Genomic DNA, 26,958 nt, shown 5'->3' with positions numbered 1-26,958 from the left:
GAAGTTTTCAAACACGTTTTTTATATTCACCTGGCGTCTCAAATTTATTCTGGACCCATAATCCCCTTTTTTTAGATCTTGCCAAAAATTCATAATAACGATACTTATCTTCTCTCCCATCAAATTCTGTATTTACTTTGCCCTCATAAACAACAGCTAATCCATCCTTGAGCATTTCCAAGCTTAAATCTTTCCAACCACCAAACCAGTCCCAGTAGGACACTCGAGCCACACAACGATTATACTGATCTATAGACAAAGGCTTGACCCACACTTTCTTTCCCAAGATCCGGTTTTGTAACCAAATTAACGCCTCATTACCAAACGGTTGCGCTGGGTTACCAAAATGCGCTCTTTCTGGGGCATCAATTCCACATAATCTTATAGGAATAGTTGGGAGGTTCTTCCTATTTTTGTAGGGTACATTTAACTTCAAGAACTGACTTTTCGTTTTTTGTATTTTACTTTTACTGGATCTCCCATGTATAATCCAATTTAAATTGAAAAACTTTATATTCCCATTATCTCCAGCAAGCTTTTCTGCCGTAGAATCATTCTTGATCATTTGTGGAACGGCTCGTAACCAACCCCATCCACCCCTCATACCACCTGGCATATGAAAGAAATGAAAATTGTCCCCATCACCAACAGATGTGACTTTGCCGTAAAGCCATTGCTTGCGGAATATTCGTCGCGGTATATCATTTGTTCTTTTGAATTGAGTTAAATACCTTTTATACGTGTAGATCAACGTTAAAGTCGAGCCCGTAAGAATAATTGAGAGGACAGCAACATCCGCGGATTTTATTGAATCAGAATCACCTTGCCTCATATAAGTGCATCTATGCTACCTCAATAGCTATGAAATATTGGGCTTCTTTTGATAGTATGTGAAACTTATACTATATTTCGTGTGTATGCTTTATCACTTTTTTTTTTCATACTAAAAGATCATGAAGGGTCCAATGATGAAGGGAGGACGAAAAGGGTTTCGTGGTCCACAACTGTGTCACTATAAAAGCGTTTCTAATACTATGAAACCAATTACTATAATTTATTAGAAATGTATATACATTATTTGGCCTGTCGTTGTTCCCAAAGACGCAATGTTATTGTTGCCAAAAAGCATGGAAGCTGACCTCTATCTTCTACCCATAAATCCATGAGATTATCCCAGCCGTCTATATCTGCATCAAGGTTAGATTTCAGAGTGTTTTCGTTTAGATCTGCAATCAAATATTTTTCAGGTTTGAAACAGGGGAATATTTTTACACGACCATCTTGCTGAAATTCCAATTTAAAACCTAATAATGAGTTCACGACGTCTATGAACTCTAACGATTTTTTGTTAAAAACTTGCTTTAGTCTGGAAAATCTTTTATTTGACCTAAAAACTTCTTGTTCCAACTGTTTCAACTCGAAGTTCAGCGTATCATAAACAGAAATAGGTACTGTTTCACTAGTTGGATTATTTTGTTTCAGTTCATTCAATAAATCAGCATTTTCCTTTTCTAGGAGACGCAATTTATTTTTCTTGATAAACTGGTCTTTTATGAGGGGGCCATCACGTAATTGCAGTATACGGATTTTTTTCTCCTTTAGTCTGGTTAATTTTTCTAATTTTTCTTGTAATAACTGAATGGTAGTTTGTGCTTTACTCAACTCTCTCGAGACGTTTACATTTTCCAGCTGCAATTCATTGAGCCTTTGTGAGTAATTTAGACCAATTTGGTCACTTGTCAATTTCCTCTTTTTCCTTTGAGTTTCTACATCATTGGAATTTGATAATAATTGATCGTTTAACTTCTTTAGTTCATTTGTTAAATCTTCTGTCTTATTTTTATAAGTATCGAGCAAACTGTTCATATCTTCGTTTTTGATGTTGTTTGGCACATGTGTTTCACTATTTTCGGCCTCTAGTAAAGCATTATTATTTTGTGCGGAATATAAGCCGTCTAATTGTTCACGCAGCAATCGACACTCTTCGAAAGATAAACTTTTCTGCTGTTCCAACTCGTGATTTAATCTTTTCAAATTTACTATGTTATTTTCATAATTCTTGTTCAGATCTAATATTTGGTTCCTCTCTAAGGCCATTTCATCATTCAGAAGCTTCAAATTGTTATTATCCAATCTTAGCTTATCATTCATATCTGTCAAGATTAAACATTCCTTTTTGGTAAGCTTCCAGTCACGAATAACTTCTTCAGGGTTACTTTGCAGATTGTTCTTGGCCCTGTTATTATTATTAGTATCATTATTAGTATTGTTATTACTATTATTATTATTATTATTATCATTTTTATCATCATCATCATTGTTATCATCATCGTTGCTATCATTATAAATTTCCCATTTAGTTAATTTCGATTTTAGATCTATGTTTTCTAATTGAAGATTTTCATATTGACTTTCCAGTACGTGCAATTCATTTAATTTATTTTGTAATTTTTCATTTTCTAGTTTCCAAAAGGTAGAAGAATCCTGGGATTGTTTTAGTTTTTTCAATTCGTTGGCTTGTTGCATGTTCGCTAATTCCAATTCTTTAGTATACTGAACTTGGTCTTGGATCATTTTGTTCATCTCAGTGAGCTCATTGAACTCTTCTGTAGAATAGTTTGGGTGAGAGTTTATCATCTTAGATGCTTTTAACGAAGATAATTCATCATCCTTTTCCATCACTTGATGCTGCAAATCTTTGATATCCACACTTTGCCTCTTTATTTCTTTTTCATATTTTATCAGAAGAGAATGAGAACTCTCGGCTTCCAACTTGAAATGGTCACATTGGTTGGTGACTTTTGACAGCTTAGAATCATACTGCTGCCTTAAAGTCTCCATTTCTAAGTCTTTATTTTGCAAAGTTATCCGCAATTCCTCTATACATCTGTCTTTATCATTTGTCGAATTGGTCGAGCTTTCCTTTAAACTCTTCAATTCTTGCTCCATTTTATCATTGCTTTCGTAAAGATATTTCGTATCATTCAATGCTCTCTCTAATTCGCCAATTGTGGCCTTATATTTCTTTTCTAAGATACCTGTCTGTTTCTGCAGCTGCAACTTTTCAATCTCATATTCATTTTGTAGAGTGTTCAGCTTAAATTGCAACGCCTGGATCTGACGGTTACTTTGTCCACTTGCACTGCCTGCGCCCGGCGAACCTCCAGGGCTTTCTAAGAATGGGGAGGACCCACCACTATTACTCATTCTGTACCCGATAGAATAGACCTTCAGCCCCGAACTCTCCAATGAACTACCTACCTGATATATATAGGTTACCGATCAATGCAGTGAAGAAAGTTTGTAATGCCGCTATTACCTCTATTATTTACTGTTACTTCTCAATTTAAGATTGAAAAATTGTCAGCAAGTATTCCTAGGGTAACGCGATAGCGTTTCTTAGCGCTCCTTTAGTGATAAAACAAGATACTAAAATGAGATCATCTTCATACAAAATTTCTACTGATTGTATTTCGATCATCGCATTGAAGTTCTCGTTATTGTACATGCAATATAGGAGAAAAGATCGTTTATCCAAAAAATGTCAAAAGTGTATGTTATTCTGAATTTTGAAAGGGGTTTTCAACATATACTAACAAATCTTTGATATGTATTGTAAATCAGACCAAGAAATTTTAGATTATTAGAAGAGTTAGAAAAGGGTGAAAAAGGGTTTGGCCCAGAATCATGTAGTTACGGTCTAGCCGATAGTGACGATATTACTATGACTAAATGGAACGGTACTATTCTAGGGCCCCCTCATAGTAACCATGAGAATAGAATCTATTCCCTTTCTATAGAATGTGGCCCAGATTATCCGGATTCCCCACCAAAGGTTACCTTTATTTCCAAGATAAACCTACCATGCGTCAATCCAAGTACTGGGGAAGTCCAAACAGATTTCCACACATTGCGTGACTGGAAAAGAGCCTACACCATGGAAACTTTATTACTAGATCTTAGAAAGGAAATGGCAACTCCAGCGAACAAGAAATTGCGCCAACCACAGGAAGGTGAAACCTTTTAGCTACACATTCCTCCTTACAATATTTGCAGCATTTCCTCACGGTCACACTCATATATACAAGCAATAAAACACATAGATATATTTTTATTTACGCGACAAGTTTAGGTGTTTCATAACATGCAATCACTCTCCCCATGTTGAGAAGCTACTATGCAATTGGCTACGGTAATATATAGCTGTATTATCAATCCTTGCAACGGTCCTCATCCGGGCACACGAAGGTAAACCCTTAGATCTGCTAAAAACAGACGACAGAAAGACTGTTGCACCCAAGATCGATAAATTTGTTCTCCAGTCCAAGCCAATAATAAATATACTGCAACACAAATCCACATTCTTCATGGGTCAAGAACGCCCCGGAGGGATTCAACCTCGATGAGATACTGTATGTGTTGCGAATGGCTGTTAAATTTGCGTTATTGTTATAAAATAAATTTAAAATAAATTTAAAAGAAGAAACAGATGATTAAAAAGTAGAAGAGATGGAAATAAAGCAAATAATGCTGCTTTGATCTGTCTTTTATAGCTGAAAAACTAAAAAAAAAAAAATGCAAAAAACGGGTAACTTAATTATTTCAAGACAGTAGGGCTACGAGATGCTACTACTCTACGCCAGAGACGAAGCTCATTATTTGAGGGAACAGCTGCCACCTGTTTCGGGAGCATTTGTGTTTGTCTGCGTCTCAGTACACTCGACTGCGTATTTAATCTGTTTTTCCTGATTTGTTAATGCTAACATTCCCATTGATGTCCAGAATAGGTAATGACATTTAGTAGGATGTATGTCTCACATCAGATACTTTTCCTAGAAAAACGTGTGCTGAGCGAATAAGCGATTAGTTTGCTTAGTTATTCTCATGGACTGGTTACTCTTATTTACCTCCCTCTTTCTATCTCCTCATAAAATCTACCGCTTACGTTTCCTAATTGATATATCAATACCAAGGGACGGTAAACGACATTTAAACAATATCTTCAACGGTTGCTTTCAAAGTATCGAGCAAAACTGTTTATCGTTACTGTTTCAGAATTTAGTTGTTTCATCGTAAATCCCCCCTGAACTTGGTCAAACTTGATGTGTTTTACAACATAGAAACGAGGCGTTTTCACATATAAAAGCTGTCCTAAGTTCTCTTGTAGTCTGATATAACATTCTTATATCCGTTCATATATCCTATACAACGGAAAATTACCACCATCACTTTAAAGCATTTTCAGTACATTAAATATTAACTGAAGAAAATGAAACTCATTTCTATCCTTCTCACTTCTGTTTTAGCGGCTGTTTCTGTCTTTGCCAGTTTGGAGGAAGATGTCACTCACGTCCCAGCTGAGGCCATTATTGGCTACTTGGATTTTGGAGGTGACCATGACATCGCTTTTTTACCATTCAGTAATGCTACCGCCAGTGGGCTATTGTTTATCAATACCACTATCGCCGAGGCGGCTGGAAAAGAACAAAACACTACTATGGTGAAAAGAGAGGCCGTTGCCGACGCTTGGCACTGGTTGAATTTGAGACCTGGTCAACCTATGTACAAGAGAGATGCCAACGCTGACGCTTGGCATTGGTTGCAACTCAAACCGGGCCAACCAATGTACTAGGATATGACCCTAACTTACTTCCAAAATTTCCCGCCTTCTTCAACATTCATACAGAAGCTAGTTTTATTTTTATTTCCTGTAGTCTGAGTAGCTGAGTTTTTCGACTACTCATATAGTACTATTTTTTGCTGTTTAAATAAAGTAATCTTTCAACTAATGAAATACTATAATATTCTCTGCCACATATTCCTGTCTTCTGGAGCTGGGTCACGCTTCTATATCCGTTTCTGACTCTGTCTGCAAGCAAGATTCCTTATCATTAGTGCCTTGTTCACTATTGTTCGGGCTCTTCTTTTCCTCTGCACTTGCATCAGTCTCAGATTCAGACCCGGGAATTGCGCCGTGATTTTTGCTCAATTTGCCTGCTGATAATTGAATGCGATTTTCCTCTAAAAATGCCAAATGTTTTCGATTATCATTACTACTATCAGACATAGAACTTACTGATCTTGTATCATCGTCATTTTCACTAAGTTTATCTTTAGCAGCAATAATTGGCCTTTTAGAAAGTCCGAAAAATTGAAAGTCATCAAAATCATCGTCTTCCAACTTAATCGCAGAGTGATTAGATATTCTTCTATTAGCCCTCCTCCGATTTGTGTCTTTCAATTTCGCATTTAAGTTTTGAGGTTCTACTGTCCTTCTTTGTTTCAATCTCTTTCCTGGAGAATTCAACTCCGAAATTGGCTTTGCCACTTCCATATTAATAAGCGTAGAGTCTGAAACATCATCATCAGACACTTTGATATTATTTCGTCGCAGAATCTCATGAAGCTCTCTTATCTTCTTCTTCTTCTCATTCAACAAGGCCACCACCATTGTTCTGGTCCTCTCATCGCGTTCTTCTAGAAGCTGATCTAATAGTTCCCTTTCCCGGGTCAGTTCTTCTACTCGATTTCTATTGCTGGAGTTGCTTTCCTTCATATTCCGGTAAGAATCGTTAACGTAACAGATATCTTGATAAAGTTTATCAGCCATTTCAAATAAATCAGTCTCCCCATTTGTGACCGGATGCAAGGTAAGTTCAGCGATTTTTCTTGTAATCGCCGATGACTCCAATTCCATAACTACTTTCCATACCTCATCGTTTTGCATTCTACATGTCCATTTTGTAAATACAACTTTTTTATCCAGCGACGCAATGTAAACCCTGTGGCCAGTTAACATTTTGAGCAGTTCATACCACACATATTTCTTGGACTCTTTATCGATATTCTCTCCCGCGAAGATTCGCACATCATTGATTCCAAAGCGACCTTTAGAAAAAATCTCTGTACCTTCGCTTACTAGCATGTTCAGTATCTTGAGCTCTGAAAGATTATTCTCATCTAATGTTTCCAACGAAGCGCCATCTTCGATCTGGATCTTGCAGAGACCATGCTCATCTTCTCCAATTTCTCCTTCATTAACCATAGCGATACAGCTGACGAACTCCATCAGCTGGGACATTGCGCGCAAACACACCCTGATATTACTTCACTAAAATAGGTCATCCAATGTCACATTTCTCTCAGTTGTATTCATTCTCTATGTCGAAAACCGCCGTCCAAACTTATCCTTTAGCATGTATGGCTCCTAAAAATGCGCTTCCGGGTACTTTTTCGGATTGATTAATTGTGCAATTAGTAATGCATGGAAATATTTCATGTATAAAAGTAGGATTACATAGTTGTTCAGCTGCTATTAAATAAGGTCAAAAGTGGTTCTTTCTACTTTTGCGAACAGGAGTAAAAACAGGTGATATATAAGAATGACTGAGATACTACCACATGTAAACGACGAAGTGCTGCCAACAGAGTATGAACTTAACCAGCCGGAGCCAGAACATTGTCCTGGTCCAGAATCAGACATGGCAGGTAAATCCGATGCTTGTGGTGGCTGCGCCAATAAAGAAATATGTGAAAGTCTTCCGAAGGGTCCTGATCCGGATATCCCATTAATCACAGATAATTTGTCAGGAATAGAACATAAAATATTGGTTTTATCAGGCAAAGGTGGTGTAGGCAAGTCAACCTTTGCCGCAATGTTAAGTTGGGCACTCTCAGCTGACGAAGATTTACAAGTGGGTGCCATGGACCTAGATATATGTGGGCCTTCCTTGCCACATATGTTAGGCTGCATTAACGAAACCGTCCATGAATCGAACTCCGGTTGGACACCCGTCTATGTGGCCGATAACCTAGCCACCATGTCTATTCAATATATGCTCCCAGAAGATGATTCCGCCATTATATGGAGGGGTTCAAAAAAGAATTTGTTGATAAAGAAGTTTTTAAAGGATGTTGATTGGGATAGACTCGATTACTTGGTGATTGACACGCCGCCTGGGACATCTGATGAGCATATTTCAATAAACAAGTATATGAAAGAATCGGGCATAGATGGTGCCCTTGTGGTCACTACACCGCAGGAAGTAGCTTTATTGGATGTACGCAAGGAGATAGATTTCTGTAAGAAGGCTGGTATCAATATCCTTGGACTAGTGGAAAATATGAGTGGGTTTGTATGTCCAAACTGTAAGGGGGAGTCCCAAATATTCAAAGCTACTACAGGTGGAGGTGAAGCGCTTTGTAAGGAATTGGGGATCAAATTTTTGGGGTCTGTTCCCTTAGATCCGAGGATTGGCAAGAGTTGCGACATGGGTGAAAGCTTTTTGGATAACTATCCTGACAGTCCAGCTTCGACTGCTGTACTCAACGTCGTGGAAGCTCTCCGAGATGCAGTCGGAGATGTATAATAATTGATCGGAAGGCGTAAAAGGAATGGCATTGACGCAGAGGTCAAATCAATTAGAATACAAACATCATCGTCCTTAGACCCTATACCCGCCGAAGAACATTTTTTATCATAATATATACATACTACTAATTACTCTAGGAGTGTCGGGTACAGTCCATTGCTTACTATTTTCCTTTTTCTTAAAGATAAAAAATAATTTACTTACGTCTTATATGTACATTTCATTAAATCTTGCGCAAGCTCGCCCTTTAAGTATGCCTTTTCTGGCTGCCCTAGGGGAAGGTCAAGCAATTTGCCCTTTAAGTCGCCGATCGAAGAACTGTTTATTTTCAGTATTTTCGAAACAATCTCTTGGGACATAACATTACAACATGCGGGCACTTCACGACTATGCTTACACTTATCGTAAAATATCTTCATGCCACTAATCAAGGAATCGATTGTTTTCGGCGTTTCAACATTATCCAACGCAAGCTTCAGATAGTCTTCAAATACATTTATACTTACGCTCCATTTATCTCTCTCAGAATCTGGAAATTCGTTAAGAATTCTCCTTAGAGTTTTCAATTCATTATTCTGTATGGGATCATTTGATAACAAGAGCCTTGGCCCCAATGCTGTAACAATCGTCTTTTCTGCCAAATCATAAGAAGAACCCTGGAGTAGATTTTGCACTTCAGAAAGGTAATCGCCTTCATATCTATCCTTCAAAGCCCGAGAATTGAATATCAATTGCGAAGGGATCTTCAATCTATTTAAGATGTGATCATTTGGAGGGGTTCTTAGCAATGTTATTTCACGCATAACAAGTCTTTTAATGATATCTTCTGCAGCCTTGTCGTTATTTAAAAAGCAGGAAACAAAGAGAGAATGTCCATGTAATTGTGCAAATTCTAGTTGAGCGGCGAATGCAAATGTAGCTTCATCGCTGGTCTCTTTTGAAAAAATGCGTATCTTATTGAATCTCAATGTTTGGATCAAGTACCAGCAAAACTGAACGTCCAAAGCTTTGGTTTTTTGCCTAACATCCTTGTAGAGCTTTTCTGTATTTTCGTTAGCAGCATATAGTTGAAAAATAACTCCAATAGGATCATCATAGGGTAAAGAAAACTTGTCCAAATGCGATTGCACGAGAGATTCTAAGGAATACTCATCTATCTGGCCATAGCATAGTGTCAAATTCAAAAGACACAACCAACTGAATTCACTTTCAAGGTTTTTAAGAGAAAATATACCTTCAAAAGGTGAACCGCTTAATAATTTGTAAATCTTCGAAATATACTTATCAATACTACAGCCGCCAGTTGACCACTTTTGCAATTGTAGTTCCGCTAAATCACGTATTCTGGGATCATTTGAACCTAAATAGGATATCAACACGCTCAAATGGCCATTTTTAGATTCAATCGCTAGCTTAGATGCCCTTACAACGTCATTCAACAGCAAATATAGGAATATTTGTTCTATTTTGTTTGAAGAATTCTTAATTTTTTCTTTAATTTCCGGAGATATTTGACCAACAATCCATGAAGTTAATTGACGATGCCTTTCGTTTTTTAATAATGCCACTTTTGCTTGATCATTGTCAGTCTTATATGGGTAAGAGACAGGGTCGAATAAAATAGATGAAAGCTTCCATAGGTTGTAATCACTAGAGGATTTTTCCATATAATCTAAAACGTCTTTGAAGAGCAAAGAACTCTCAGTAATCTGTGGGTACGAATTTGATTTCCTCGATTCGATAGCAACTTTTTCAATTTCTTTACCTAAGTACATGTCATTGAATAAAAATTCTCTTTGCAACTCAGTTGGTAAACGCCGAATTGAAACGCCCGATTTACCAACAATGTCCTTTGTCAGTAGCATCGAACCTGTTGAAAATTTGGCAAATGTATAAGGCGCAGTAAATCTTCTTTCCTTCATAATATTTTTTACCTTATCCATTTCATCATTGTATTCAGAGAATAGTAAATCTATTTCATTTTGACATGATCCGACAAATTCTTGAGAAGGAGTAAACACGGAACGTAATGAGGACCCAGCTAGAATTAATTGCTCTACCCAGTCTTTTGAAACATCAAGCTTAGGGGAAACTTCAATACCCTCAAAGTCTGCATCAGATAAATCGGGTTCGTATGCTTTTTCCTCAATGATAGAGTCGTCCCTACCAGTTAAAGTTCCAAATGTACCATTTGTTTTGAGAACAACCTCTTCACTCGGGGGCTTCGACTGTGCTAACGTGCGTACCCTTTTCGATGGTTGCTCACTTATGTCTTCTTGTTTACTTAAATCTCCGTCATCTATTTCCGCGTCTTCTTCATTAACTAAACCCCAAATGCTAAAATGGTTCACCTTGAAAGTCCAAGTCCCACCAAAGGGGTTATAGGATATAAAGTTCATTTCCCTCATATTCCTGAGTTTCTTGTCCAAAATCTGAAATTCAGCAAACTTCGTAGTATCCTTCATTGGTTTTTTTGTTTTTTTATCCACAGGATAAACGTTCTCTAGAGTAATGATAGCAGGAACGTTTAGTCCATGCCCAATAATGGGCTTAGTAGCTTCGTCAGGATATACTTCTACTGTCTTGGAGGAACGAAATATTACGGTTTTACCAAATAGTTCTTCCCTAAAACTTTTGATAAAGGCAGTAAGATCCACATCATGTTGAAATGTAATACAACCATAACCTCTTCTCCCTATAACAAAATTTGAAACGGCGGCTAACTGCTTCAATGATAAATGCTCTAGCTGCTCTGGGGAAGGGGAACACCAATAACCTGAATTTGATAAGTTTTCATGTTGTACAGTATTCTCACCGTCTTGTTTAGTATTCAAGTTATTCGATTGATCCTTTCCATTTAAATAAGTATCATCCATGTTAATGTCTTTATTTTCTTTGCTGTTGGCGTGAGTGATATTATCAGTATTTGCGACGGACTCATTTTTCAATGAAGCTTTTTCGTCCTGCATATGGGTTTTTGTGATAGCAGGACCCCCAGACAGCAGCTTTAATTTTTTTGCTGCGCTTCTATTGGAATCAATCTTCAACTTACGCAGTTCTGACAGGTCGGCCTTTTGAGAGGATAGGAAAGTGAAGCCGTTTGTGGGGAAGTTGCCGTTTTCATTTAAGCCCAAAGGTGTTATCTTGGAAGCAGAGAAGTCCTTCATTAAGGGAGCTGAACTCGCTCCATTCAACCACGGTTTAGTGTATGAAGGTGAAAATATTTCGTTCGATGGCGTACTTTTTTGGGTGGCTTTCAGTCTCGTGCTTAGTCTAGTCACTAAGCTTGACTGTGATACGCGTGGTAAAGGAGAATTCCCTGGAATCGTGGAAGAAAATGAATATGTCCTTTTATTTTCAATTGGTTTGGATGCCACGTGTGACTTGCCATTTCCGTCTGTCAGAGAAGACGTAATAGATTTTGGCATGTCAACTACTGACATAGGAACATTACTTATGTTAATTCCATATGGGTTGGTTGACATACTCCCAGCAGTTTCGCCAGATCTTGCAAATGGAACACCATTATTTCCAGGCAATCCACCAGTCATTGAAGCCCCCGGCTTTTGACCAAAAAGGCTTGTAGAGCCCTGCGTATTATTCGATCCAAATAATCCTGTCGTTGAGTTTGTTGATGAAGAATTTCCAAACAGGCTCCCAGTACCAGCAGGGGTTGTAGTAGGTTTACCGAACAGACCACCGTTTTGCGTAGCAGAAGTTATATTGTTATTATTTCCATTACCAAACAAACCGCCATTTGTTACGGCAGGTCCGGTAGAATTATTCCCGAACAAACCTGTAGAGCCCGTAGAATTTGTCGTGGAACTATTATTTCCAAATAAGCTTCCGGTACTTTTAGAAGTGGAATTGTTTGCACCGCCAAACAAACCCCCTGGCGGTTGTGCCGGTTTATTTCCTAATAACAAATTGTTAGCCGGTTGTTGATTTATAGTATTGGCGTTAGAATTGACATTGAACAGTCCACCAGATGGGCTAGGTGTTGAAGTGTTTGCATTAGCGTTGACGTTCCCAAATAACCCAGTAGATTTTTGAGGGAATTGAAGGGAACTGGAAGGCTGTGCCGGAGTTGACGTCGGTGTGGATGTGTTTTGGTTTCCGAAGGTGAAACCACTATTTACGCTTTTATTGAACATAAGGTGCCTATTGGTTCTCCCTTGCTAGTGATTCTAAAAAGCAATAATAATTGTAAACGATAACAGAAAAGCGCAAGTGAGTTAATCCCTCCTAATTATTTATTTTATCAAAGGTGATGTGATTGTTGTTTTTGTCCAAAATTTTTTCGAGCTTTTCTTCAAAATGTTTGAGCTTTCCTGCCGGCGGGGCAGTTAAAAATCTTCCGTCAAAAACTAAAAAAAGTGATGAGATATTACTAGTCATCCATCGTCTTGCTATGAGGGACCTTATATAAATTCTAAATGTATTCTACTTTTAGTAAATGAAGGAAGGATGCCACTAATCTTGTGAATTATCCTATCAGAGAGTACTTCCCGAGACGGTGAGTAATCTTGGTGAGTAGTTATGTGAACTTTCATTGGAATTTGTCCACTTTCCGAGAATACTCCCTGAGCAAACGAGACAAAGGATATACCGTAAAAAACTGCAGTCTTATTCCTTCTATCATAGTCCTTGAACTGCAAAATTGCTTCTCGTCCCTCGGTTTGAATGATATTTACCGGAAATAAAAGCTTCAATAATTTTATATATTTTAACAATGGCCTCCACTTTTTCATGGCAAGAAAAAGGTTCGAAAGCAAGTTCTCCTGATGTTCCGCGTCAACATTCCTCAACAACATTATGAATAAGTGGTAACTCACATGATCTTTATTGCCGTCATTCGTAACCTTCATAGACTTTAACGGATTATTTTTAAAGGTTGCTAAATCAATATCCACTCTCAAATCATCCAATTGAAGAAATTCAATTGAAAGTGTTGCCTTTGAGAATTTCAAAAAGCGTACCCCCGTTAAAGACTCTAAAATTTTAAGAGTATCTCGTAGTTTCGGCAAGTCAAAACGTGTGAATAGTTTTCGTTTTTCTATTTTCTTGTCTATAGAAGCGATCTCATTTCTTAAAGTCAACAAATCATTAGATTTTTCTGCAATAGCCAGTTTAATGGAATGCATCTCTTGAGTAAAATCATTGGATGAACTTAACGATATGGAATGTTTCATCAACTCTTGTTTAAAAGCCTCAATTTTTATCGTATTCATTAAAGTAGGCTTATAAGAATCGGATGGTGAATCTTTCAAAGATTTTATCTCTTCCTTTATTGCTGTATTAAGTTTTCGTATTTTGCCTCTGATGCTGTTAACTTTTTCAACCTCTTCATTTAATTTTTCGTATTCTCCTTTCAAGATAGTTAAATTCTCTGCTAAAATCAATTCCAAACCGTTTAGTTGTTTTTTCCTCCATTCATACCATTCCATTGCTGCTTCCAATTTTGAATATCCTTTAACTAGTTGCAGCTGGTCTCTCATTAATTGCTTCATTTTCTCATTGGAAGAAAAATACTCTTGGAGTAGAAGAGGAGGGTGGGATTGATCAATTTGGGCCTCAAAGTCCTTGAATTTATTCTTGGACTCATTAATACTTCTCCAAAGCTCCTTGCATCTGAAAGCTTCCACTTCCAAAATGGGTATATCAATATAGTAGGAAGAAAATATGTTATCTATCCTTTGATTTTCCACAAGGTTGAAGCTGTTGAGTGGGAAATCAACTTTCTTGTCAAGATGATCTATCAGTTTAGTATCTAGAAACCCCACTCCCACTTCATTTATAAATTCTCGTAAAGTGTAGTCCCGAGTAGGCAGCGCAATAGTAGATTGCCCTTTCTTGCCTACTTCGGGAAATGCTATTGTCTCAACCATTTTGTTTCCGTCATCATCTCCATCTCCCGTATGTTCTTCGTTGTCTGTCGCAATTCCCACGCTAGTGTCCCCTATACCGGTTTCGATGGTGGACGCATGATTGGATCTGGTCCCGACCTTGTTGTCAACGTCACTAAATGTGATTGGTGACATTTTTTCCATCATCTCTAAATCACCATCATCGTTCTCTACGCTGGTATCCCTTACACCTTTGACAGGCGTGGTAACCGGTGTAGCATAATCAAGATCAGTATCCAATTTACGCCTTTTGTTTGGAGATAGTACATCCTTCTCGTTAGAAGGTTCATCACGACGGTAATTGTCCCGGTCAAAATTTGTCTGTATTTGCGTAAGTTCCATCTCATTACCGTCATCACTGATATTGATTTCGCCCTGTACACCCACAGGGTTATGTAAATCAGCATGGAATACCTCTGTAATTTCCATCGGCTGAGAGGAAGTCATCTTATTTACAGGATTCAAGACATCTCCCTTATCGTTCCTTTTTTCCACATTATGATCAGAAGATCTGATAGAACTGTGTATGACACTGTTTGGAACGTACGGCCTAGACTCATATTCCGTCAAGTCTATAGGTTCGCCTTCTACCATATTTTCTGTAATAGAATCATAGTGGTGTACATTATGTATGGCGGTCAATTCCATTGTTTCCTCTCGTACTGCCTCGGCATCACTGATTTGTTGAGATGACTCAGTATTTTCTCCTCCGACATCTGGACCTTCTTGTCTGACACTCCGAGGAAAAACTTCAGTCATTTCCATTGAAACGGGATCGTGTTGTGGGGCCTTGTTACTATCCGGCATCGCCACTATAGGTTCTGTCAATTCCATTCCAGATGCATCGGAATCGTCTTCCGCCACTGTTTTTTCTTTCGTACGAACATCATCGATTTGAGTAGACGTTACGAGAGGCTCCTCTTGACTAGACCTTTTTGTGGGGCTGTTAGTCAAAGTTTTCCTACGTCTTGGTTCCTTAATTTCATTGTTTTGCTCCGGTACGAATGTAAAACTGTGCAACGTAACATCGGGCGCAAAAGAAACTCTTCTCTTTACCTTATTTTGTAAATTGGAAGTGTTGATCCTAGATGTCGTGTTACTGCCATCCAAGATGTCCTTTTTTGTTATTATCCTGGTGGGAATGCGAACACCTGAGTTCTCTAGAAAGCTTGAAGTCGTTTGCGGGTTTTGGTTCTGTTTCAGGATGCCTTTCCCAGGGCCTATATCCTTCTCTTTTCCCCCGTTTCTGCCTCTTTCGTCTAAATTCATTGTTAGCTCACCTAAGTATCACAAGGACGGTTGCTAAGGGCTCAATCTCTGAGTACGTGTGTTTGAATAGCCTTTGTTTTGCCATGTGTTTACCTATTTGTATTCTTTCTCGGGGCGGGTGGCGCCTTTCTCTTTCGCGTACTGTTTTTTCAATGAGAGAATAACGAAAAAGGAACATGCTTTTAACATTAGAATATATAGGAAATATTATATTGTGTGGCATAGAGAAGCACTAAAAATAGAACCCCCAAGAGATACATCCTTGTCATACAATACACGTTCACTTCTAAGACTTATTTTTACATTCTGACTGTTTTTTATTTGCTTATTTTTTTGTTTTGAACAACATTACACATCAAGAGATTACTAGAAGACAATTGCTATACTGAGTTTCTGAATGGTGAATGTATTATGAATAATTGGCAGCATTTCTTCAACAATCCTGTTGATCTTTCGGAACACTTGAAGAAACCATACTTTCGCTTCGATAATAGGGATAAGGAAGTTACAGCGATTAGCTTCGATGAGAAGGCAAATTTAATTTGGAGTGGAGACAGCTATGGTTGCATTTCCTCATATGATCCAACATTCCAACTTTATACAAGATATAGGGGTCACATAGGTGGAAATTCTGTGAAGGATATCCTTAGTCATCGGGATGGTATCCTATCTATTAGTGAAGATTCATTACACTTTGCTAATAGAAGAGGTGTTACTAAACTGAATCTGACTAGTATCGATATTGCTGCATTTAGCGAATTGAACACCATGTGCTATTCTCCTCATTCACTGAAAAACAATATTTACTGTGGGGGTGATAACACAAATTGGGGGATTGCGTCCATTGACTTGAACAAGGGTTGTTTGGATTCACTTTTGAATTATTCATCTAAAGTGAAGTTACTGTGCTCTAATAATAAAGTATTGTCTATCGGAAGACAAACAGGGACTGTAGATTTGCTAGACCCAACATCCAATCGTACAATTAAATCATTTAATGCACACTCTGCATCCATATCCGCTATGGATTTACGTGATAATACCTTAGTCACGGTAGGGAAGTCCAAGAGATTTTATAATTTATACGCGGACCCGTTTGTGAATGTTTACGACCTAAGAACAATGCGCCAACTCCCTCCTGTTTCGTTTTCTAAAGGAACAACTATGGGTTCTGGAGGTGCGGACTTTGTTCAATTACATCCATTACTTCCTACTGTTATGATCGTCGCCTCCAGTTCTGGCTCTTTTGATTTTATCGATCTTTCGAATCCCACTTTAAGGACACAATATGTTCATCCTTGCCAATCAATTAAAAAGTTATCTTTATCCCCCAATGGTGATGTATTGGGCATACTAGAGGCCGATAACCACCTAGACACATGGAGGAGATCGTCAAACAATATGGGAATGTTTACCAATACCCCCGAAATGCTGGCATATCCTGATTATTTTAACGACATTACCTCTGACGCCCCTATATCTGTCGACGATGAAACTTATCCATTGAGTTCTGTAGGCATGCCTTATTATCTTGATAAGCTTTTATCTGCGTGGCCTCATGTGGTATTTAAAAGTGAAGGCACCATACCACAGTTAACAGGTAAGGCGCCCTTACCATCGAGCGGCAAACTAAAAAGTAACACTGCTGTGATCTCAAGTCAAAACGAGAAGTTGAGCACACAAGAATTCCCCCTGCTAAGATATGATCGCACCAAATATGGCATGAGAAACGCTGTACCAGATTACGTTTGCCTAACAGATTTAAGGAAACAGATAACAACCGGTTTAGAAACCAGTGATATACAGACGTATACTGCAATCAATAAGTACGAAGTACCTCCCGCGTACAGTAGACTTCCACTGACATCAGGTAGATTTGGTACGGATAATTTTGATTTCAAGCCCTTTAATAACACTGAATATTCTGGATTGGATCCAGATGTTGATAATCACTATACAAATGCTATCATACAATTGTATCGCTTTATTCCGGAAATGTTTAACTTCGTTGTCGGGTGTTTGAAAGATGAAAATTTCGAAACAACCTTATTAACCGATCTCGGCTACCTCTTCGATATGATGGAAAGATCACATGGAAAGATATGTAGCTCTTCTAACTTCCAAGCATCATTGAAATCCTTGACTGATCAAAGACAGTTACATAACGATGCACCACAAGAGCACTTAGAAGAGTATTTAGAATCTCTGTGCATAGGGGAAAGCATTGAAGATTTTAATTCCTCTGAAAGTATTAAACGCAATATGCCTCAAAAGTTCAACAGATTCCTGCTGTCACAACTAATCAAGGAGGAAGCGCAAACTGTTAACCATAATATCACCCTAAATCAATGCTTTGGTTTGGAAACAGAAATAAGAACAGAGTGCAGCTGTGATCACTACGACACTACCGTCAAACTTCTACCCTCCTTATCAATATCAGGAATCAATAAAACGGTGATCAAACAATTGAACAAGAAGAGTAATGGACAAAACATTTTGCCATACATTGAGTACGCTATGAAAAGCGTAACTCAAAGGAACAGTATTTGCCCCACCTGTGGCAAAACCGAGATTATCACCCAGGAGTGCACTGTCAAGAATTTGCCTTCAGTACTATCATTGGAGTTATCGCTATTAGATGCCGAATTGTCTAACATAAGATCATCGAAGAACTGGTTGACCAGTGAATTTTATGGAAGCATCATAAAAAACAAGGCAGTTCTACGATCAACGGCGTCCGAGTTGAAAGGCACAAGCCACATATTTAAATACGAATTGAATGGTTACGTAGCTAAAATCACTGATAACAATAACGAGACACGTTTAGTAACATACATCAGAAAATATAATCCAAAGGAGAATGGCTTCAAGTGGCTCATGTTTAATGATTATTTGGTTGTTGAGATTTCAGAAGAAGAGGCGCTTAAGATGTCGTACCCTTGGAAGACACCAGAAATTATCATATATTGTGACGCGGAGGAACTACGGAAACCTTTCTTTTCTGTTGATACGTACTCCATCAACTATGATATACTGTTTCGTGATTATTTCGCAAACGGAATAAGAAATACTGCAAGACGTGAATATAAGTTATTAACGCATGATGAAGCACCAAAATCTGGAACCTTGGTCGCCATCGATGCCGAATTTGTCTCATTACAAAGCGAACTGTGTGAAATTGATCACCAAGGAATCAGAAGTATTATCAGACCTAAAAGAACTGCTTTAGCCAGAATATCCATCATTAGAGGCGAAGAAGGGGAACTATATGGGGTACCCTTCGTCGACGATTACGTGGTAAACACGAACCACATAGAAGACTATTTAACAAGATACAGTGGAATACTTCCCGGTGACTTGGACCCTGAAAAGAGTACTAAAAGGCTTGTGAAAAGAAACGTCGTATATCGGAAAGTCTGGCTGCTAATGCAGCTTGGGTGTGTATTTGTTGGTCATGGTTTGAATAACGACTTTAAGCACATCAATATTAATGTCCCGAGAAACCAAATTCGCGACACTGCCATATACTTCCTACAAGGAAAGAGATATCTTTCATTGCGTTATTTGGCATATGTGTTGTTAGGAATGAATATCCAAGAGGGAAATCACGATTCGATTGAGGATGCCCATACCGCCTTAATTCTTTACAGAAAATATCTCGACTTGAAACAGAAAACTATTTTTGACAAGGTCCTGAACAGTGTATATGAAGAAGGCAGAGCCCACAATTTCAAAGTCCCAGAAACTGTAAAGGGATAATGGAGTGAATTTCTCGTAATCTCAGGAATCACACTAACCAGTAATCGGAAAAAGTATACAAAAAATATCCAAAAAAAATTATAAAATACTACTAATGTTTGTGTATTATTATATATACTGTAATCAACTTATACAAACGTTTTGAAATAGGTCTTTTTATACCTCGATGCCATCATACGACGGCATAAAAAGGTTATACCCTTGTTCGGTCTCTCATATGTTTCCTATTTGTTTCGCGGGCATCGATAACATCTGTCACTGGCTGGATACCGGATACTGGCCGCATATGGAAGAAGTCCGCCAGAAATGTTCATTTTTGTTTCCGCCGATTTCAGGAAAGGGTAACGTCATTACAGATAGCTAGCGTTCGAACTTACTTATAAGTGCTTTGGCTCATATACAATGTATCCAAAATATCGTTAAGGTGTGAAGAAATAGAGTGACTTGGCTTTGAGTGTAAGTTATCTTTTATTGTAAGAAATGAACCTTTTTGATGTGGCTGATTACTATATAAACAAAATTGTGACTTCCCGATCGAAATTGAGCGTAGCTAATGTCAACGAACACCAAAGGATTAAGGTTTTACTGTTGGATAAGAACACTACCCCTACAATATCTTTATGTGCCACTCAAAGCGACTTATTGAAGCATGAAATATACCTGGTAGAAAAAATAGAAAATGAGCAACGCGAAGTGTCCAGGCATTTAAGGTGCCTAGTTTACGTTAAGCCCACAGAAGAGACGCTGCAATACCTCCTACGCGAGCTAAGAAATCCTCGGTATGGCGAATACCAAATATTCTTTAGTAACATTGTTTCTAAATCGCAATTAGAAAGGCTAGCCGAATCTGACGACCTGGAGGCTGTTACTAAAGTGGAAGAAATATTCCAAGACTTTTTTATATTAAACCAAGACTTATTTTCGTTGGATTTGCAACCGAGAGAATTTTTAAGTAATAAATTAGTTTGGAGCGAAACCGGGCTAACGAAATGCACCAATAGCTTAGTGTCTGTGCTTTTATCCTTAAAGATAAAACCAGAAATTAGGTTTGAAGGAGCAAGTAAAATTTGTGAAAAACTGGCCAAAGAAGTTTCCTATGAGATTGGTAAAAATGAAAGAACTTTTTTCGATTTCCCTGTGATGGATTCAATGCCTGTATTGCTGATTTTAGATCGTAAGACTGATCCTATAACTCCTTTACTTCAACCTTGGACCTATCAATCAATGATCAATGAGTATATAGGCATTAAGCGGAATATAGTTGATTTATCGAATGTGCCTAAAATTGATAAAGACCTAGAAAAGGTCACTCTATCATCGAAGCAAGACGCTTTTTTCAGGGACACCATGTATTTGAATTTTGGAGAACTGGGTGACAAAGTAAAACAATATGTGACCACATACAAAGACAAAACACAAACTAACAGCCAAATAAATTCCATTGAGGATATCAAAAACTTTATTGAGAAGTATCCCGAGTTTAGAAAACTATCCGGAAATGTGGCTAAACATATGGCTATAGTTGGAGAATTAGATAGGCAGTTGAAGATAAAAAATATATGGGAAGTTAGTGAAATAGAACAAAACCTATCTGCACACGATGCTAATGAAGAGGATTTCTCCGATTTGATCAAACTAATACAAAATGAAACTGTTGATAACTATTACAAATTAAAGCTTGCATGTATTTATTCTTTGAACAATCAAACCAGCTCAGATAAGATCCGTCAACTAATTGACGTTCTAACCCAACAACTTTCTCCAGAAGACGTGAACTTTCTCCATAAATTTAAATCGCTTTTCAACCGCCAAGATAAAAGGACTCAAAGCAAAAATGATAAAGACGACATACTGACTGAACTGGCAAGAAGATTTAATAGTAGAATGAATTCTAAGAGCAACACTGCTGAAAACGTCTATATGCAACACATTCCGGAAATTTCGTCATTGCTAACAGAGCTCTCCAAAAACGCGTTATCCAAAGATCGTTTCAAAGAAATAGATACTCAAAGTCATGGGGTGACCAGAACTCAACAGAGCAAAGACATACCTCAGGATGTTATATTGTTTGTTATTGGCGGTGTAACTTATGAGGAAGCAAGGTTAGTTCATGAGTTTAATGGAACGATGAATAACAGGATGAGGGTGGTCTTAGGAGGTACCTCTATACTTTCAACCAAAGAATATATGGATTCCATCAGAGCCGCAAAATAAATAGCAAGTAATTTATTTTTGACATATCTTTTTATATATGCACTCATATATGACCTATAATTTTTTCAATGCAAATATGACGCACTTTAACTTTAACATTTCATTTTAAATTAGGTCCTTCTTTTCCATATTTCGGTGCCTGATACTTGCAACTTCGGATTTGAGTGGCCCTTCTATACGTGTGCATGCGTCATATAATTTGACCGGAAAAAAGTTTCTCGTTAAAATAAGGAACTCCGATACGGGGAGTCGAACCCCGGTCTCCACGGTGAAAGCGTGATGTGATAGCCGTTACACTATATCGGATACTATTTAACGGAAGATTTCGTGCTGGATGATGATAAAGAAGCATATGATAGGCACACCAAGAATAAACCGAATCGTATCCAATCATATCCGTGGGAAATAGGTGAATATGTTGTTCGAATGAAATTCTAATATCATCTATTGACTAGTATTTGAGAATTATGTGGGTAATTAGATAATTGTTGGGATTCCATTGTTACTAAAGGCTTATAGTATTAGGTATACAGAATATACTAGAAGTTCTCCTCGAGGATATAGGAATCCACAAAAGGGAATCGATAGTTCTACATAGTGTTATTATTTTATCTTCTTTCTTTTTATATGTTGTCATTCATTATCCTATTACATTATCAATCCTTGCATTTCAGCTTCCATTAGATTGGATGACTGTTTCTCAATCTTTATGTCATCCTCTTGCACCGCATATTATAATATACTATTAAATAGATGATATTAGAATTTCATTCCAACAGTATTCATGATACTGGTATTTAGGATTGGGTGAATAGTTTGATAATTGTTGGGATTCCATTGTTATTAAAGGCTATAATATTAGGTATACAGAATATACTACTCCTCCTGGATATAGGAATCCATAAAAGAACGTCAATAATTCTACATAATGATATTATGATTTCTTCTTTCGTTTTATTTGTTGTCATTCGTTATTCTATTACATTATCAATTTTTGCATTTCAACTTCAATTCAACTTGCGACTGTTTCTTATCATTTACGTCATCTTCTTACGCGGCATATGATAATATACTAGTAATATGAATACTAGTCGATAGATGATATTCTATTCTTATCCCAACAATATTGTGGTAGCACGGGCCTGTTCTCAGCATCATTAAAGATCTGTTTTCCCTTATTACAAAGTGCAGCAAATCTTTAATGATCCTTGGTATTCTTAAGCAGCTTTAATTGCAAAAATGTCTAACGTTTATAGCAGAGTAACTATGGCCCTTTTTCGCTCGAGTTGTTAGAGACATGCGGGTTTTGTAGCGCTAAATTAGGTCAGATACGTTTCACTTCAGCATAGTTATAAGTAATGGGACTCTGCAGCATTTTCAAAAGCAGTGTTTGTGGTCAAAATAGTTTTATTGCATAAGAACACCTTTTGAGGTTTTCTTGCGTTTTTAGATAATAATTTGCCTTTCAAGAATCAAAGGCTTATTAGTTTCCGAGTAAATTGTTCATAGCTGTTGTTCCTGCGTTCACGCAAAATTAAGCTGCTCATTAAATGACAGCTTAACCAATTAGAGTATTATCATATGTGGCGGTAAAAGAAGATGACGTAAACATGGAGCCAGTAAATAGAGTTAGATTGGAACCCATGTCAAATTTAGTGGAAGCATAAACGCGAGGATATATAATGTAATAGAATCAAAGAATGATTATAAATAAATGAAGGAGAAAATAATTATTACATTATGAGAAGTTGTTGATGATCTCTTGTGGATTACTAAATTCGAGGGCGAAACTATGATAACTTCTGTGTAACTAACATTTGCGTTTATCAAATATTAAATTCTAAAATTCCACCGTCTTTAACAGCTGCCTTTTAAAACGTGGGCACTCGCCTGAATTAATTGGATGTTATGCTCTTATTCGGGCTTTGCAACAAGAATTGCAGTACATTTGAATAAATTTCTTGTACTGTAAGAGAGAAGCAAAAATTCAACTTCGTTCTGGTATAATGGCAAGTAAAAAGAATAAGATCAATTTTCAAAACACATAGACTGTTATCGCTATTTGTTTATGAGAAACTCATCTCGTCCTATACGTCCGAATATTGTCGTACCTCTGAAATAGTATCATACTTCGGGCGGTATTCGATTTCCAAAGTATATTATCACGCACCAGTAGAGGAATTCCTATTATCCACCAGCTTATAGAGATATAAACATAATGAACAAAATATACCTACAAAATAACCTGTTGCATCAAAAAAAAATCACCTGATTAAAGTTTATGTACCAGGTAAACTACGCAGAGCAATAAGGTGTGTACAACCTGTCCGAGTTATATATTTCTTTTTTCTCTTCTAGCCAGGAACCAAAAAAAAAAACCCTGCTTGTGAACTTATGATGCGCAGAGGAGATGGTACATTTGAATAACTGTTAGTATTTTTTTTGCTTCTCCTATCCTAGATGAGAAAAGTGGTTGGAGAGTGGATATATGGCCTGATTTCTTTTCTTTTTCCAGTTGAAGGAGGAAGAAGGAATGACGGCAGAAAAAGACCTGAGAAAAATGCGTATATTGAAGCTATACGGGGTACACAACCTGATATACATGGTTAAAAAAATAGTTATAATCAGGATCATGTTCCAATTTAAGAATATTGAGGAGTTAATTTGGTTGATCGAAGATTCTCATTAAGTTCGTCTTTTTACTTAATTTTCTTTTCTGGAATTTTTTATTATATTACAAATTTCAACAGGAAAGTCAACCTCCCTCCTAATTTATCTATCTCCTATGCCATAAACCCATTTAGATAATTCTGATAAACTAAAATCAAAGCTTAGTTAAATTTGCGGAAGAGCTGAATTTTCTTCTGTAATTATTTGCGTCATTCTGGCCAGAAAAGATTTTTCTTCTTCTAGCATTGATGAACCAATTTGAAATTTGAAGTTTAGTAAGACCAGTTTTCGCTAGCAGCTCTCTTTTTTCCTGCACGGTTGGGTAAGGGTTATTCACGTGCTCATGTAACCATTTATTTAGAATAGAAACAGTGGCCTTCGGTAAATTAGATCTTTTACCATGGGCCTTATGCTTCTTTTCTCTTGCGGAATACTCCTTACTAGATCCGTGGACTGTGTTTATATTTATGTTGCCAGATAACATCTTACCTCTTGAAATGCTAATAGGCTGAGGATTTGCATAGCGACCTACCATTGTAGTCGCATTTACAGCATAGGGTTGCGGCACTCTCTGGTCTTGGTAGTAGTTAGAAGTTGAAAGATGCTCATACTCAGGCTGCGAAGAAGATACTGGAGGTCCACCTACAGTTATTACGTAATTTCTCTCACCTGTAGATATAACTTCCCGGTTATTATTATATACAACTGGATACTGGCGTATGTTTTGGCTCATCATAGCATTGGTATTCTGGACGCCTCTCGCTGGAGAGGGACCAATAAAAAAAACAGGGGATGATACCGGAACCGGGTTAACTGGACTACCGACTGCTATGTTTGTTCTGGGAACAAATGAAGGGTTAGGTTGGTATAACCTGCATTCCTCGAAGTGTGGTTTTGGTTCATTTTCCCGGTTTAGTGACTCGAATAAGACCTGAATCGGGGGCAACTCGATTTTTTGATTTAGATTTACTATGCTAGTACCCATTGTTCTCTATGCAGTTTGTTATTGACCTGTCTCTACAGTGGTTACTTTTTTTTACTTAAGAAAAGAAACGTTATTGCCATTCGAAAAGTGAAGTTCAAAGGAACTACGGCATGCATAACGGGAAAAGTTTAAGCTACGAAGCCTTCCATTTATATAGCAGAAACCTTTCTTTTTTCTGTAAACCCTTCTCAACATTTATTTTTTTCTTTTACCAGGATCACTTCAGCTTTCTGAGTGCTTCAAAACAAGGGAATGGCAATTACACGTCACTTAGTGTGACGCAGCGGGTTTCTTGGCGCGAATGAAAGATAACAAGACTGCTGTACCTTGGCCCTCATGGGTGTAACTTAAAGTCTGAAAATTCCCTACCTCTCCTGGAAATGTCTGTATATTCATGCACGGTTCTTTTGCTTGAAATGTGCCTTCCCCTTGCTCTTACTAATATGTTGCCTTTTCTGGCCTACGATTTCGCGTAGGAAGGTGGGGATTAGTCGGAACCGAGCTGAGAATGCCTCTTTCCCTGTGCGCAAAGCGAATCTGCTGTCCCTTGAACCGATAATAGGCGTGGAAAAATGAAGATTGGGCGCGAGCAGTATAGAAGAACAAGTTTATATTTTCTTATTTCGCGCAGCTGCCCGTTGTCTAAGCGGGGCCAAAACAAAGCTTTTTACTCTACTCCACGCTATGCATTCATTGTTGACAGTTGCTGTAATTTCTAAGGGGTAAGTTGAGTTAAAGAGACAGTTGTTTATTGTTTATTCTTCGTGATTTTTGGCTTCACAAAGTAAAGTCCAGTGACAGGGGGGTATTGGTGAGCAAGAATCGTTCCGTAATTTTTTTATTAGTGAAAGTCGGCTTAAAAAAAGCCGTTGGTGGTATGCTACTGCGCCAAGCAATTCTTCAGAAATTTAAAAAGTTTATGTTCTATTGGGTCTCTAGCCAGAAAATGTTGAATGACAGTTACTCTTTTGGATAATTACTTTTAGCACCACTTTATTCCCTGTCCGTATATCTCGTATAAAGCAAGTACCCTTGTTCTATATTAACGCTGCATCATTGAGCCTGAGATGATAAATAAACCAAAAACTTAAAAAAAGCAAATCACAGGAAAAACAGCTCACCAGATTTCCGGCCCGCCCTCCGCCTCTTCCCAAAATTTTTAAGAACATAACAGGTTTGTTTACATTAGCGGTGCTAATCTTCATAGAAAAGGCTGTACTGTTATTTCTGCAAAGAGCCTGGTATAAAAGAAATGCGCTGCGCGATTGTACAGCGTTCTAATTTTTATTCGCGAAAATCATCCAACACCCAGTCATGATACATTTGATTAGTAAGATCCTGTGGAGAATGCACGCCACACTGACTACGTAAATGCAAAGGTATTTAAATTGTACATACTCTTCAGTAGTAGCTCGATGTGTGGGACCATTAATCTAGCCCTTTTAAGGGAGAATCAGCGGTAGTTTGCGTGCCTAGCCTGCTTGCCTACCATGCTTTCCTAGCATGTTTGCTTATCTGGCTCATAAGATTTTTGTAGTCGTTATGCCTGTATGAGCAATCTCCGGTATGCATTTTCCGTCGTGATGTAGGAGAAATTAAAGTAATAAATTACAACGCGGTAATTTGTCGCGGTTAAAGGGAGCACTTAATATTCCGTCCTACATATTTACCCGAGCAATCACACTTAGCTTTGCCGGTTGCTTTCTCTTGGCACCTTTTTTTAAAATTTCTCCGTTTTTGAAAAATCCGATTAAATTCCTTAGAAAGCTCATTGCAAGAGGGC

General features: G+C 37.7%; 11 protein-coding genes and 1 non-coding gene across 12 annotated transcripts; 5 read left to right on the top strand and 7 right to left on the bottom strand.

Annotated features, from left to right (window-relative positions):
* Positions 1-7: 7 nt before the first annotated feature.
* LCL3 (Lcl3p) lies at positions 8-832 on the bottom strand (the record flags this gene model as incomplete). Its single annotated transcript, XM_033910390.1, has 1 exon — positions 8-832. One exon carries the CDS (start codon positions 830-832, stop codon positions 8-10), a length of 825 nt encoding a protein of 274 aa, XP_033766281.1.
* Positions 833-1,074: 242 nt separating this feature from the next.
* MAD1 (coiled-coil domain-containing protein MAD1) lies at positions 1,075-3,207 on the bottom strand (the record flags this gene model as incomplete). The annotated part of the gene is made up of 1 exon (XM_033910389.1): positions 1,075-3,207. The coding sequence occupies one exon, from the start codon at positions 3,205-3,207 to the stop codon at positions 1,075-1,077; it is 2,133 nt and encodes a 710-aa protein (XP_033766280.1).
* Positions 3,208-3,541: 334 nt separating this feature from the next.
* On the top strand, positions 3,542-4,027 carry MMS2 (E2 ubiquitin-conjugating protein MMS2; the record flags this gene model as incomplete). Its single annotated transcript, XM_033910388.1, has 2 exons — positions 3,542-3,552; positions 3,625-4,027. The coding sequence occupies 2 exons, from the start codon at positions 3,542-3,544 to the stop codon at positions 4,025-4,027; spliced, it is 414 nt and encodes a 137-aa protein (XP_033766279.1).
* A 1,242-nt stretch (positions 4,028-5,269) lies between these two features.
* MF(ALPHA)2 (Mf(Alpha)2p) lies at positions 5,270-5,632 on the top strand (the record flags this gene model as incomplete). Its single annotated transcript, XM_033910387.1, has 1 exon — positions 5,270-5,632. One exon carries the CDS (start codon positions 5,270-5,272, stop codon positions 5,630-5,632), a length of 363 nt encoding a protein of 120 aa, XP_033766278.1.
* A 207-nt stretch (positions 5,633-5,839) lies between these two features.
* LIF1 (Lif1p) lies at positions 5,840-7,081 on the bottom strand (the record flags this gene model as incomplete). The annotated part of the gene is made up of 1 exon (XM_033910386.1): positions 5,840-7,081. The coding sequence occupies one exon, from the start codon at positions 7,079-7,081 to the stop codon at positions 5,840-5,842; it is 1,242 nt and encodes a 413-aa protein (XP_033766277.1).
* A 301-nt stretch (positions 7,082-7,382) lies between these two features.
* NBP35 (Fe-S cluster-binding ATPase) lies at positions 7,383-8,369 on the top strand (the record flags this gene model as incomplete). The annotated part of the gene is made up of 1 exon (XM_033910385.1): positions 7,383-8,369. One exon carries the CDS (start codon positions 7,383-7,385, stop codon positions 8,367-8,369), a length of 987 nt encoding a protein of 328 aa, XP_033766276.1.
* Positions 8,370-8,572: 203 nt separating this feature from the next.
* On the bottom strand, positions 8,573-12,526 carry NUP145 (nucleocytoplasmic transporter NUP145; the record flags this gene model as incomplete). Its single annotated transcript, XM_033910384.1, has 1 exon — positions 8,573-12,526. The coding sequence occupies one exon, from the start codon at positions 12,524-12,526 to the stop codon at positions 8,573-8,575; it is 3,954 nt and encodes a 1,317-aa protein (XP_033766275.1).
* Positions 12,527-12,793: 267 nt separating this feature from the next.
* SPC105 (kinetochore-microtubule binding complex subunit SPC105) lies at positions 12,794-15,547 on the bottom strand (the record flags this gene model as incomplete). The annotated part of the gene is made up of 1 exon (XM_033910383.1): positions 12,794-15,547. The coding sequence occupies one exon, from the start codon at positions 15,545-15,547 to the stop codon at positions 12,794-12,796; it is 2,754 nt and encodes a 917-aa protein (XP_033766274.1).
* Positions 15,548-15,958: 411 nt separating this feature from the next.
* On the top strand, positions 15,959-19,306 carry PAN2 (poly(A)-specific ribonuclease; the record flags this gene model as incomplete). The annotated part of the gene is made up of 1 exon (XM_033910382.1): positions 15,959-19,306. The coding sequence occupies one exon, from the start codon at positions 15,959-15,961 to the stop codon at positions 19,304-19,306; it is 3,348 nt and encodes a 1,115-aa protein (XP_033766273.1).
* A 480-nt stretch (positions 19,307-19,786) lies between these two features.
* Positions 19,787-21,520, top strand: VPS45 (Vps45p; the record flags this gene model as incomplete). Its single annotated transcript, XM_033910381.1, has 1 exon — positions 19,787-21,520. The coding sequence occupies one exon, from the start codon at positions 19,787-19,789 to the stop codon at positions 21,518-21,520; it is 1,734 nt and encodes a 577-aa protein (XP_033766272.1).
* A 234-nt stretch (positions 21,521-21,754) lies between these two features.
* On the bottom strand, positions 21,755-21,826 carry SPAR_Gtrna9E. Its single transcript has one exon. It is a non-coding gene; the product is annotated as a tRNA-Glu (tRNA).
* A 2,518-nt stretch (positions 21,827-24,344) lies between these two features.
* Positions 24,345-25,175, bottom strand: TOS8 (Tos8p; the record flags this gene model as incomplete). Its single annotated transcript, XM_033910380.1, has 1 exon — positions 24,345-25,175. The coding sequence occupies one exon, from the start codon at positions 25,173-25,175 to the stop codon at positions 24,345-24,347; it is 831 nt and encodes a 276-aa protein (XP_033766271.1).
* Positions 25,176-26,958: the final 1,783 nt, after the last annotated feature.

Source organism: Saccharomyces paradoxus, chromosome VII (assembly GCF_002079055.1).
Source record: "Saccharomyces paradoxus chromosome VII, complete sequence".
NCBI classification, from domain to species: domain Eukaryota; kingdom Fungi; phylum Ascomycota; class Saccharomycetes; order Saccharomycetales; family Saccharomycetaceae; genus Saccharomyces; species Saccharomyces paradoxus.
Note: the sequence above shows the minus strand (reverse complement) of the source record. Positions and strands in the feature narration are given on the sequence as shown.